This window comes from Lepidothrix coronata, unplaced genomic scaffold (genome assembly GCF_001604755.1).
Source record: "Lepidothrix coronata isolate B3197 unplaced genomic scaffold, Lepidothrix_coronata-1.0 Scaffold43, whole genome shotgun sequence".
Lineage (NCBI taxonomy): Eukaryota > Metazoa > Chordata > Aves > Passeriformes > Pipridae > Lepidothrix > Lepidothrix coronata.
This window is the reverse complement of record NW_016690223.1, coordinates 2,342,681-2,356,197: the sequence shown is the minus strand read 5'-3', so window position 1 is coordinate 2,356,197 and position 13,517 is coordinate 2,342,681. Positions and strand designations below refer to the sequence as shown.

The 13,517-nt window shown below is 37.7% G+C and overlaps 1 protein-coding gene across 4 annotated transcripts in view; it reads left to right on the top strand.

Annotated features, from left to right (window-relative positions):
* Positions 1 to 13,308, top strand: part of TTC8 (tetratricopeptide repeat domain 8) — a 44,151-nt gene extending 30,843 nt beyond the window's left edge. For 2 of the 4 annotated variants that reach the window (XM_017813911.1, XM_017813910.1), the window contains 7 exons: positions 855 to 942; positions 3,824 to 3,934; positions 6,901 to 7,040; positions 8,303 to 8,477; positions 9,724 to 9,846; positions 10,992 to 11,075; positions 12,722 to 13,306. In XM_017813911.1, coding sequence (XP_017669400.1) covers positions 855 to 942; positions 3,824 to 3,934; positions 6,901 to 7,040; positions 8,303 to 8,477; positions 9,724 to 9,846; positions 10,992 to 11,075; positions 12,722 to 12,838 — 838 coding nt within the window. In that variant the 3' untranslated portion in view covers positions 12,839 to 13,306. Of the gene's footprint in view, positions 1 to 854; positions 943 to 3,823; positions 3,935 to 6,900; positions 7,041 to 8,302; positions 8,478 to 9,723; positions 9,847 to 10,991; positions 11,076 to 12,721 lie in introns of all 4 variants that reach the window. The other 2 variants (XM_017813909.1, XM_017813912.1) reach the window with 2 other exon arrangements.
* The last annotated feature ends 209 nt before the right edge of the window (positions 13,309 to 13,517 follow it).

The window sequence follows — 13,517 nt, the reverse complement described above, 5'->3', positions numbered from 1 at the left end:
GAGGAGAGAAAACAGGGACGTAGATGAAGCTTCAGCTTCTCTCAGAAGACATCCCTGTAGCCCCCCAGCTACCAAAACCTTGCCATACAGACACAGTACATGAGCTTAGAGGTCATTTATTACTTTCAGGATTTTTATGAACAGTGTTACAGAGACTAAAACGTCCAAGCAGGCACATGTACTTCCAGGATCCCAAAATACCTTATGTCCCCATTGGCTATGTTTCTTTGTTTTAGCTGGCTTGTTCTGTGTTGTGTTTCTTCAGCAAGTATATGTGCACTATGGCTGAAGGAGACAAAAGGCAATTTGCATATGAGAAAGTGTACCTTTTTGCTGTTGTTGAAATGGCACGGTCCTCTTAATTTTGTAGTTTATGTAGCATTTATAGATTAATGCAAAATATTTGACACTATAAAAGAAATGCCTTTGAGATGAAACAGACTTCTGTGAGGTTCATGCGCAGTGGAAAGTATCTGTGTGATCTTTGCCATGGGTGAGGAAATTCTGCTCCAAAACAGTATGGGTTGAGACATGAATTTAATTGCTCATTTTCTGCTGTCCCTTCTAAGACCAGGAAGGAGTCCTATGAATACAAGTACATCATTATTCACTTATCACCAGAAGGCTGCATGGGGGGCCAAATTTCATGGATTTGTCTTTTTCATAGTTTTGTTTTCTTAATGCATATAACAGCATGTTTTTTTTTAATGTGCACACAAATATGTGGTCTTAAAGTGTGCTTTTGGGCAGTTCATATTTGGTTTAGGGTGCGCTGCTTCATTATTTAATAAACTTCTTTTAAAAAAGGCCAACAACAAACGAGTATCTTCCATATGTATCTGTTGTCTCTTTAGGTTGGGATTATATCGTGAAGCCGAAAAACAATTTAAGTCGGCTCTCAAGCAGCAGGACATGGTTGATACAATCTTGTATTTGGCAAAAGTAAGTCACAGATTTTCTTGTTTAAGAATGAAGTGAAATTCCAAACTATGCCCGAGAGTCCATACAGCACAAGAGCTCAGTATTGAACTTGATACACCACTGTGTTTAAAAGTATATGCTCTCCTGTCTCTACCAGGAGTCATTCTGCAAATACATAGAGTCATAGAATCAGAACAGTTTGGGTTGGAAGGGACACCAAAGATCATCTGGTTCCAACCCCTCTGCCATGGGCAGGGATACCTTCCACTAGACCAGGTTGCTCAGAGCTCCATCCAACCTGGCCTTGAACACTTCAGGGATGGGGCACACACAATTTCTCTGGGTGCTCCCTATCCTCACAGTAAAGAATTTATTCCTCCTATCTAATCTAAACCTACCCTCTTTCAGTGTGAAGCCATTCCCCCTTGTCCTGTCACTCCAGGCCCTTGTCCCTTGCAAGAGGTCTCTCTCCACCTTTCTTGTAGGCTCCCATCATGTAGGGGAAAGCTGCCATTGGGTGACCCTGAAGCCTTCTCTTTTCCAGGCTAAACAATCCCAATTCTCTTAGCCTTTCTTCATAGGAGAAGTGCTCCATCCCTCTCATCATCTTGGTGGCCCACCTTTGGACTCGCTCCATGAGCTGCACAGAATGATTAAATTGGCAGAGTAATTAGATTAACAAACCAATTTGTTATGGGAGATATGGATCCCCCCGCATCATTACTAGCTCAAACAGGAGCTGTATTTGAACCTCCACCTCTCACTCCACAGACCAGCTCACTCAAGTATAAAACATTGCACAACATGATTTATTGACTGTCAGTGGACAGGCAATAGAGTAAGGCACTGATGTACGGTTCAGTCTGACAGAACTGGAAAGATAAGACTTGAGTTAAGCAGCCATTAAAAAATAATAGGATTGCATCCAGTTCTGTTGTGAACAGACTGATACTGCTGTACTGGTTAGTTTTGTTTATATTCATTATTGCAACAGCTATCTGGGTTTTAAAAAATATGTTTTTGAAAGCTGTCTCTCCCTTGAAATGTAATTTATTAAAAGATAAAAGAAAAATAAAAAAATAGGAGTATTTAAAGAAGTCAGGACTGCTGAGAAGTTAAAAAGTATTTCATGACCTAGCAGAGTTAGAAATAGGATATTTTAATAAAAGATAAGAGAGATACCAAAAAGAAAATGGAGCCATTCTGCTTATCCATCTGTTTAGCATCTAAACCTTAATTACTATAGCTGTAGTACTCTTAGAAAGCAAGTCTCCCCAAAGCAACTGCAAGTAGATGGAAATTGTCCCACCATTTTTTCATTTCTTCTACCACTTATCTAGATGGCATCTCTACAGACTGCAGAGATGTTGGACAGTGTGATATGACACTGGATATGGGAATTACATAGTAGAGTACTGTGGCTGTGTGGTTTTAGCATCTGTAGTGAGTGGTTCTTTGGAGTGAACCTCCAGATAAAGCAATAGAACAGATTTGAGTCATTAATACTCAAAAAATGTACTTCATAACCAAACATAAAAATATAAAAGAGGAGTAAGGGAGTTACCCCTTTCCTGATGTAATTAGTGCAGTTCTAGTACTAAGTACCATGCCCTCCAAACCCCTCGCTCTTTTATTGCTTTTCTCAAGAAGACATTAGTTTTCTAGCTTAACACAGGAAATGCAAGTGACATTAGCAGAATGAGTGTAAAAAATGCCTGTATTTTTTTCATTTTGCTAATGATCAACTTGAAATGGCAGTCCCTTTGCTTGGAAGGCACTCACAGTCAGCAGCTCTTTGACAATTAAGAATGTCGTTGAGTGGTCATAGGAAAGAATTCTTTGCAAATATCTGCAGCAGTATATATCTATAGGGTTGCAAAAAAAGGATCTATGATTTTGGTTGTTGGCAGTCAGAAGTCCATGAAGCTCAAGGGCAAAAGCAGAAACCATGTTTGGAGGTTTCTCAAGTGTTCAGTTAACATTGATATTTTTCTTACATTTCATCACAAAATGTTTGTATCAGGATACTAGTCACAGATTCTTTTCCTTTTTTAGTAGCATCAAGTATTAGCACTAATTAATGTAATATTTCTCCAACAGAAGCATTCAGAACCCTTTTCCACTCAGTGGAATACAGATTAATCATTCCAGCCATCTAGTTTCCCAAAGCATATGTGCAGGGTTTTTCCCTTCGCTGTAACTCTATTTACCATACCCCACAACAGGAGGCCTTTACAGTTGTACTCTCAGATAGCTGCAGGGGTGGTCTCTGTCAACACGTTGCAACACATTGGAGTCCAATTCTCACACAATTATTATCCACATTACACATTTTCATAATCAACACAGAAGCCAAAATCCCAAAACTGCCCTCTTTCTGTAGGATTTTATTGTTTGTGATGAGAGGTTGGTAGAGCAGTAAGGAAACTTGAAAGTGTCACTGCTCTGTGCAGTGCAGTCTTATTTGACTAAGTAAAATATTTTGGTATTCCAGCACTACCCACCTGAAGATCCAGTTCTTTCCAGCCTAAACACAATTTTTTAAAAATATCTTAAACAGGGCAATATTCGAGGTGATACCTTTACCTCAGTGTCAAAGTATATTATTTTGGTGTGATAATAAATAACTAGATTTTTTTTTAGTAGTAATGTTCCAATTAATTAATAATGTATAGATGGTATGTATGTAAATTTAATTATTTTAAATAAAGTTATTTTATCTTCATTACGCAGATTTAGTCAGTATTCACTCTATTATTTTCCCAGTATTATTCATCATCTCAGCTAATGGTTTATTGCATGAATGGAGGTGTCATCCCTTTTATTTCTCTCCCATGTTAAACAGCAGTATAGGTATAAAAATCAGACATTTAACATGTATATACACTTTTTATTTGCTTAGGTGTATTTGCGCTTGGATCAGCCCGTAACAGCTTTGAACCTTTTCAAGCAAGGGTTAGATCGATTTCCTGGAGAAGTGACTCTTCTTTGTGGAATTGCCAGAATCTACGAGGTAGGCACCCACTATACAATCCTTATAGTGGCCAAATGTAGGTGCTTGAGATAGAAAAAAGAGCCACTAGTTGAATATAACTGTGAGATCCCATTTACCCTTGGCTTGAAGAATCAATTCCACATTGAGCCAAGTGGTCCAGATGTTGTCCATGTAGTTGAGGCTAGTTTATATATGTTTCATCATACTACAACTGCTCAAGTCACCAACAACCTGCTAGCAGAATCAATCAAAATAGTTTACTCATCAACGTTGTTTTTATTTGCACTAATGTGTTACCATTAGTTTCTTAAGCCAGTGAGAACAGTTGAAATGTGAATGTTTTTCAGTTAGGAAGCAGATGTCATTTTAAGTAGGATTCGTTTTAAAGTAGTTTCATTTTAGCTTGGTAACCATGCATTTTGTGTTTTAAAAGTGTGTATTTTCATGTCAAACAGTGGACTTATTATCGTTTTTCACTGAAAGTTGGTAATGATGCTATTCTAGAACAAATGTTTTAAACAAAGTCATGAATTTATGTTTTTTTTTATCTACATTCGTACTTGGGATTCAATCCTGTTCTCATCATTCTCATCTAACCCCTAAGCTTTAATCCATTTTCATATTTAATCCTTTGTGTCCTTCAGCAAGGAAGAAAACAGCTGCATAATTTTTGGAGGCTTTTCTTTCTGAATTGTTAAACAGTTATTAATATGGATATTATTTTGCCAAACCATATATAACATTGCATAACCCTTTAAGGAATTATTAAGGAGCAACATATAGTTGATAGGGTCTAGTTTTGCACTGACACCTGATTGCAGGATTATAGCTTCATTAGCAAAGATTTGTACTGCAACACAGGGCTGTTCTCATTACATAGATTCCCAAGTGGAATATGTGCATCAGCCATCTTAATCAGAGCTTTTCTTCCCTATTGCTAACTTTTTACAGTAGGAAGAGTTGCAGAGGTTTTTTGGTTTAAAAAACCCCATAATTTTTAAAGAGACTGCTTTAGTACTATCTCCTTTAATCACAAAAAATCCATTTTTTTAATAGCTAAATACACTGCTGAAGTTAAACAAAAGCTTATTCTTTAGTTATGTTGAGAGCACAGTGTATCTGCAGCACACAGGTGCAAGTTATTCCTTTTTAAACACAGAAATGAGCTTGATCTTTTTTCTGGTGTGGGACAGGGTTCTTTGGACCTTACACTCATCAGAAACAGTGTGCCATCATTTACAGCAATGAGTTCACCCTAATTTGTCCTCCAAGTAGCACACATCCAAGCATATATTTTTATACAATATAGTTCTCTTAACTGGCATATCCTAGGTAGTACAAATTTTGGTAAATTCATGATTCCTGCTTACAAAGGCACATAATAATTCTTTATATGCAGTTATATTCTCATTTTTGTACAGAGTAATTCATGAGTTGATTTACAAAGCACTGAAAATAATTGAGACATTGACTGGGGAAGTAAGTGTATTCTGTGTTACCATACTGGGAAACTGACTGCACAGTTCTGTGTATCACAGACATTGTGCAAGAAGTGGCAGGTGCCTATTGCATGTGTGGGGTGGGGTGACCCTGGCTGGATGCCAGGTGCCCACCAAAGCCACTCTATCACTCCCCTCTACATCTGGACAGAAGAGAGAAAATAAAATGAAAAGCTCATGAGTTAAGGACAGGGAAAGATTACTCACCAATTACTGTCACAGGAAAAAGAGACTTGGCTTGGGGATATTACTTGAATTTATTACCAATCAAAATCAGAGCAGGATAATGAGAAGTAAAACAAATCTTAAAAATACCTTCCCCCCATCCCTCCCTCCTTCCCAGTCTCTCCCTCCTCCCTCCTCAGCGGTGCAGGGAGATGGGGAATGGGGATTGAGCACAGAGGGTAATAGTGAATGGGGTAACATCAGAATGGCAACCTGTCAGTAGTGGGGTTCCACAGGGTTCCATCTTAGGCCCTGTGTTCTTCAACATCATAAATGGCTTGGATGCAGGACTGGAAGGGATACTAAGCAAGTTTGCAGATGACACAAAACTGGGAGGAGGTGTTGACTCCCTCAGAGGCAGGGAGGCCCTGCAGAGAGACCTCGACAAATTACAGGACTGGGCAATCCCCAACCATAAGAAGTTCAGCAAGGGAAAGTGTCAGATTCTGCACCTGGGATGGGGCAACCCTATATGTTTGTACAGACTGGGGAATGAGATGCTGGAAAGCAGTGCTACGGAAAGGGACCTGGGGGTCCTGGACGATGGCAAGTTGAATATGAGTCAGCAGTGCCCTGGCAGCCAAGAGGGCCAACCGTGTCCTGGGGGGCATCAGGCAAAGCATCACCAGCCAGTCATGGGAGGGGATTGTTCATCTCTGCTCTGCACTGGTGCAGCCTCACCTTGAATATTGTGTGCAGGTTTGGGTGCCACAATATGAGAAAGATATTAAGTTATTAGAGAGCGTCTAGGGGAGGGCAATGAAGATGGTGAAGGGCCTTGAGGGGAAGTCGTAGGAGGAGCAGCTGAAGTCACTTGGTCTGTTCAGCCTGGAGAAGGGGAGACTGAGAGGATACCTCATTGCACTCTGCAACTTCCTTGTGAGGGGAAGAGGAGTGGCAGGCACTGATCTTTTCTCTGTGGTGACCAGTGACAGGACCCAAGGGAAAGGTTGGATTTTTTTCAGGGGATGTTAGGTTGGATATTAGAAAAAGGTTCTTCACTCAGAGGGTGGCTGGGTACTGGAACAGGCTCCCCAGGGAACTGGTCACAGCAGCAAGCCTGACAGGAGTTCAAGAAGTGTTTAGATGATACTCCTTGTGGGTCCCTTCCAACTCAGCATGTTCTGTCATTTTGTGATTCTGTGAAGTACTGTACAGGACATAGGTAAAGCACTCAGTAGATTGACATTTTAATAAGTTCCATGATAAAAATAGATGATAAGCAGTAGAAGTAATTGGAATTTTTGTCCAATTGCATAGGAAATGAACAATATCTCCTCAGCTGCAGAATACTATAAAGACGTCCTAAAACAAGACAATACTCACGTGGAAGCCATTGCATGCATTGGCAGTAACCATTTTTATTCAGACCAACCCGAGATAGCTCTGCGGTTTTACAGGTATCTACACTTGTGGAGAGGGAGGGAGGGGAACTAAATGCATGGGAAGGTAATATAAGGGGTTGAATTTTGTATTGCTGATAGCAAAAACAAATTAGGAAATTGTCATGGGAGGATGAATGAGCATTTGGACAAATATCACTGTAAAACTAGCTTACCAACTTATGTATCTTCTCATCCAGTGATAATTACATCACTCTCTTAAAAATTTGTCATCATTACATGAGAAGTATATAGAAGTGTCAACAAAGATTATCAAAACAGTTATTCAACTAATCCACAAGTAAAGTTCTTTCACAGCATGAGGCAGTTTGAGAACAGTGGATCTTACTTTCGGCTTCAATTGCATCCAAGAGGCATAAGGACTTCCTATTTAGCCCTTTGAAAAAGAATAATCTTGAAAAACTTCACCTGAAGTGACCGGGAGTTCTGACCACAAAATCCCTGACCTGAATGTGGGCTGGGCTTCCTGCACGTTTTACTGAAAGCAGTAAAAAGATAGTGTTAAATATTGCTGCTTGCTTTTTATTTCGGTACAGTCAAGACTGCAAAGGAGCCTGACTCATGTTCTTGAGTCTAATAGCAAATTAAGTCAATAAAAGCACTTCCATCTCATTTCTGTTGGACCTGAGCTCTTTTATGCGTTAGGTTAAAGAACTCACAGTCATGCTGCAGACAACAGCCCTTTTTCTCTGGCCCTCAAAGCATTTGTGTTTTTTTATAAATATTAACAGAATTTTTATATCTCCATTCTAAAAGACACACCAAACAACATCAATTTGAATCAAAATCTGAGTTATGCTTCATATGTAAGATTAATAATAGTCTTAATAATCACGTCTAGATGTACTATTACTAATTAAAGCAGCACTGAAGGATAGGAATCAAGCAAAAAATTGAAGACTGGAGAGTTATAAAAAGTAACTGCAATGAATTACATCTTGATTGAGGTCAAGGGATTGGAAAGAGGAAATGGAGAAAGTCGGCGTCCAGCTCTGTCTTACAGTAAAGTCAGATCATGTGACTCAGTCAAAAAGACAGAAGTTACTAATTTACACAGACTGTTTTGCACAGCTTTGATTCTAATAAAAAATGCCCTGCACTGCCCTTCATGAAACTACCAAGTGTAAGAGTATAACACTTGTTTTTTACACCCTCTCAGAACAGGGAGAAAGTAGGAGAGAACTTTGTCTTTTAGAGTAGAACTCTTATTTGAAATTAATCAAAAAAATAAATGAAACAAATATTTTCTTTCAATCTAGACGGCTCCTGCAGATGGGTGTTTATAACTGCCAGCTCTTTAACAATCTGGGCCTCTGTTGCTTCTATGCCCAGCAATATGATATGACACTATCTTCATTCGAACGGGCACTGTTTTTGGCTGAAAATGAGGAGGAAACAGCAGATGTGTGGTACAACTTGGGACATGTGGCTGTGGTATGAAAAATATTAACAATCTTTCCGAATAAATACAATTGGAAAAAAAAAGTAAAAAAAATTACTAGGAAGGAGTCATTTCCCTACTTAGAAATCCAAAACTCAGTAGTGTACAGAATAAAGTCCAGTACAGATGGAATTTTTTTTGCACTTCAGCAGAGAAGAAGCAGAAAAAGAAAAAAAACTCTGTACTTTACAGAATGTGGCTTTCACCTGCTAAAAGATGCTCACTCCCCACTGTCTTTAACCTTCCCATCTTTCTAAAAGAATTGCCACATGTACCTGCCTTTGAAGGCCTTGGCTACAGTACAAGATAATCTGACAAAAAAAAATTTAATTCAAGATATTTTTCTGGGAGCTGTGTTACATGGAGCATTAGACCAATTCTGTTGTCATAAAAATACACATTCAGCAGCAAGTAGCCAACACTAAAGCACTGAGTATGTCATAGTTGAGAAAGCACTTTCCTCTGTCTCAGAGGCACCTATAGAAGTATTGTATAAACATGTAATAAACTTTGTTAAATTTCTACACAAATTTTCATTCTTTGCCCATTTTTGCAGGTGTTTTTCCAGAAGTCGTGTTAGATTTCTCTTTAGCTGCATGCCCAGAATAAGTTTACTGAATAAAGTTTTTGACAGCTTTCTAATGTGAATTGTCTTCAGATGATTTCTGATAATGATTTGAGTCAGAGAGAAACCCAGCTGTTCATCTTGCTTTTATTGCAACTGGGATAAACACAGTAATTTGAAATTTGAACTGATGTGCCTGTATTTTTTAGCATTTGTCACTTTTGATGTTTAACCTGATGCTGTATCAGTGTTGTTCATAACACTGAAGTACTGGTCAGCTGCTCCATCCAAGAAATGCATCTCCCTTAATTTTCATCTTCTTTTTTAAAATATGTGTAGAGACAGAGAGGCAAGATGACTTCCTCTCTGGAGGAAGTCTTACCCTGCTATAGACAGTAGCAGATAGCATAGTCTTTATAAGACACTTCAGTCATCTAAAAGTTAAATTAGATGAAGTGAATATCCCTTGGGGCATGAAATTATTCTGTCTAGAGAAAGAATAATAAAAAAATGCTAGGGTCTGGGAAGAAAGCACATATGCTTCTGATCAGCATGTTTTTATTGTAATTTGCATTCCTTGTTAGTACATATGGGTGAAAAGATACTACAGACAACAAAACAGATGCATGGTGTTTCCAATCTTTTCACACATTAAAACACAGTCTTACTTTTAGGGGATAGGAGACCTGAATTTGGCTTACCAGTGTTTCAAGCTAACGTTAGTCAACAACAACGACTATGCAGAAGCTTACAACAACTTGGCTGTGCTGGAAATGCGAAAAGGTCACATTGAACAGGTCAGTGTTGAATCTCAGCCTAAGCAGAAGGCTTCATTTGGCCCTGTGGTATTTAACAAACATGTCATTTCTCTGAGGTTGAGGTGTCATATGAATGTCTAGCTTACTGTTACAAGCAGAAAACCTGGATAATTGTTATGCATGTTTCACTGTAACTTCCATGTTGTCATGCTGTCTCCCATTAAACTGCTCATTCTTAGGCTTATCCAAATGGATCATCAAAGACAAGCAAGCTTTACAGTTGCTTTGCAGTTTTTGAGATTTTTTTTTTTTAAGTTGTGGAAGTTGTGATTGGTAATAACTAGCACTGCAGAACCTTTCCGTTGGAATCACTTCCTGTCTACTTTAGTTTTTGGCTTAAAATTTTCAATTTACTTCTTGTATCACATCTATTAATTAAAAATCAGGATCATCATGGCAATAAGTTGTGCCAAGAAGAATAAAAAAAAGTGAAGATGTTTTGCTTATCTTGGATTTTGTTTCACAATGTTCTTTCATAAGTACTGTTACACGTACTCAGATGTTTCAGATTTAGGGAGTTTTAATAGATTCTTAACTTTGCCTTCTCAAACAGTTTACAGATACTTTTCTTTTTAAAAATTTTGGTTTCTTCCCCACTAAGTTCTCCATCTTCTAGTAGAAGCATTCACAAGTTGACCTTAATTTTGTATTGGATTTACAGCATGAAAATATACACCCTGATACTTAATTTCTTTTACTTTTGTATGCCACTATTTTAGTAGTGAGAAAAAAAAGCTGATTTTATTAAAAGTTTAGAATGTGAAAGCTGTCACTTTTATGATAAAATTTATGTTTCCAGGGATGCTTAAGACAGTAGTGTCAGAGACAACAGATAAATAGTCGCATGTTCTTTAAATACTTGTTTTTATTTCATATACCTAATATATTCTCTTCAGTGTTTAAAACTGAATTGCTTAACTGAGTATGTCTCAATATGGTTTTTTCTGACTCAGCCAAGAGTTTTTATTAATTTCAATGCTATTCAACTGTATTATGCCTACACTATTGGTGTAACCATGTTGAAAATGGCTTTCTTAGTAAATGCCTAGTAGAGAAAACATAGGATGATTTCTTTTAAGAATTATTCATTTTTCACTGTATTATTTTTTTATTTCTCTGTATAGGCGAGAGCTTTGCTGCAGACTGCTTCATCTTTAGCACCTCATATGTATGAGCCCCATTTCAATTTTGCCATACTCTCAGAGAAGGTAATGCACTGTCCTGTTCTTGTAATCTAAAAACTGAGTCTTGGTGAGGCAGGTGGGTTTTTATTGTTAGTACTGAGAATTCCAGATGGGAAAGACAAAAGAATACAACACTGCACAAACTCAAGGAAAATGTAAGTTATGTTCTCATTTTAATACCCAGAAGTGTGTCAAAGTAGTCATTCCAGTGTGCTTTTGAGAATAAATGAGGCCAGCTAGCTCTAAAGTAACTTTTTAATTGTCCAAATGCCTAGAAGACGAACAATTCATTAACAATTCCATCTACAGTCTTTACAGTCATTGGCTTTTTCAGAATGTGAAGTGAAATAGTATAATATGATTTATCAGTAATTATAGAAAAAATATCCTTTATTTATCTTACTGATCTCAAAAAGAAAGTCAGTTCTTCAGCTTTACAACCCTTGAATTTTTTGTGTTAATAATTTATTTCATATAGAGTGTCTAAGACACTGTATTAACAATGTACAACATTCTTGTTAATAAGGAAATCTTGTATAAGTCCTTGCATTTTTCACAAGAAAAAAATTGATTCTTTGCTTGTGCCTACACTTTCAACATTCTGTTATGATTCTATGTTGTGTGGGCAGCTCAACTCCTACAGATACTAAAGTACACACGTCAAGAAAGAACAACCCATTAATTTGTAAGCGTATCCTCTCCATTGTGAAACATAAGATGGTTTTGAATAATTGCATATTTTACCTACCAATAAAGGAGTAAATCGTAGTCTGCAAATGTCTTGTTGCGTAGCTTTTGCACAAGGAATCCTCATAGGTTATGGGAGAAGACAGACAGCCACATCAGGCAGGTGTTGATGCAGTGGGGTAATACAGTCCTTAGATTTGGTGTAAGGCCATGGTTTACAAAGCATGACTTCGCTGGCCAGGACCCTGGTTTCTTCTCATTCAGATAACTGTTGCTGCACTGAAGCTCTGTGTTGACTGATACACAGGAAACAAAGGCCTCCTTCTGACTCTGTCCATAACTCCTTCCTTTCCATCCAGGAGTTATCACTTTTACTAGATGTGTTCCCAAACATCTGAATTCTTTTTTGCTGAACTCACTTTCTGAGATACTTTCCTTTTCATCCTTCCAAAAAATGATGGCTATTTAGGAAAAAAAATTAAGTTCCATAAGTAGGGAACAATTACTTATAAAAACAGCAGAGGAGCAACATCAGTTCTCTAACATTGTGAGGAAGCAGGAAATCACGTGGAGTTGCAGTTTTTACAGATGCCTTATGGGTTGTGTTTTTCTCATATATACTACAGCACTTTTGTGAAGTTTAAAAGCAGAACTGCTGGTTTTTATTCTTCCTTACTTCAAGCTCTAGGCATGGTGTGTACCTTGTCCATTCTCCAAGAAGTCAGGTAAAATGGGATATGTAAAGTTGCTGTCTTGAAGCATCCCTCCCATTAAAATCACATCTGTCTTTTTCTTCTCATCCCTTGATGTAAGGGGGACATAATCCTGAGTTCAAAAGTCTCTATACTGACTCTGTTTGCTCTTAGGACCAGGATGCTAAACATTCGTGAGCATCAGAAATGTACTGCACAGAATGCACAGAATGCATGACGCAAACACTGCAGTGCTTGGATTTTCAAAAGTGTTTTATGTTTTTCGTATAGGTTGGAGATCTTCAGAGGAGTTACACAGCTGCTCAGAAGTCAGAAGAAGCATTTCCAGGCCATGTTGATACACAGCAGCTCATCAAACAGTTAAAAGAGCATTTTGCTATGCTCTGATGAGCATGTTTTTATTATGTAAGAAGTTAGCCAGAGCAAATGTCCCAAACAGCATTTTGAAAATACCAGCTCAAAGTAGATGAACTATACTTAATCCATTCCTGTGGCAAAGCCTGTGTTACTTTGAGTATCAGGAAAGGTTTAGATTTCAATTTCTTGTCATCTTAAAATGTAACACTTATTAAAAGGCAGCTAGAACACATTGCAACTATATACACAAGAGATTACAGAAAATGATTTTTTTTCTGACTTTTATGCAGAAAAAAGTGGTTTTAAACATTCCCATGTGACAACCTGTCAAGTAGCAGAGTAAGAATACTTCCTACCTGGTCTTGAAACCTGGCTTTTGATAGTATACTTTCTTACTGAATGTTAAGTTTTAAAAATAAAATACCTAAAAAGAATTTAAAATACTTATGTAAAGCAGAAGTTCTTGTATTCCTTGTTGTATTCTTTGTATTTGAATTAAATAAATTCAGTTCATATGGTTTGTCTCATTTGTTTATGTAAGTTAAATTACATCTTAAAGCTGTGAAAATCAGGACCAGTAATCTTAACATACTTTGAAAGACTCCACAGAACTGGTACAAAATAGCATAAATGTATGTGTTCATCCCTACCCAGGAGAGAGTTTACTGTGGATCTCAGTAAGGGAGAAGGGTATTTAGAAGCTTGTGGA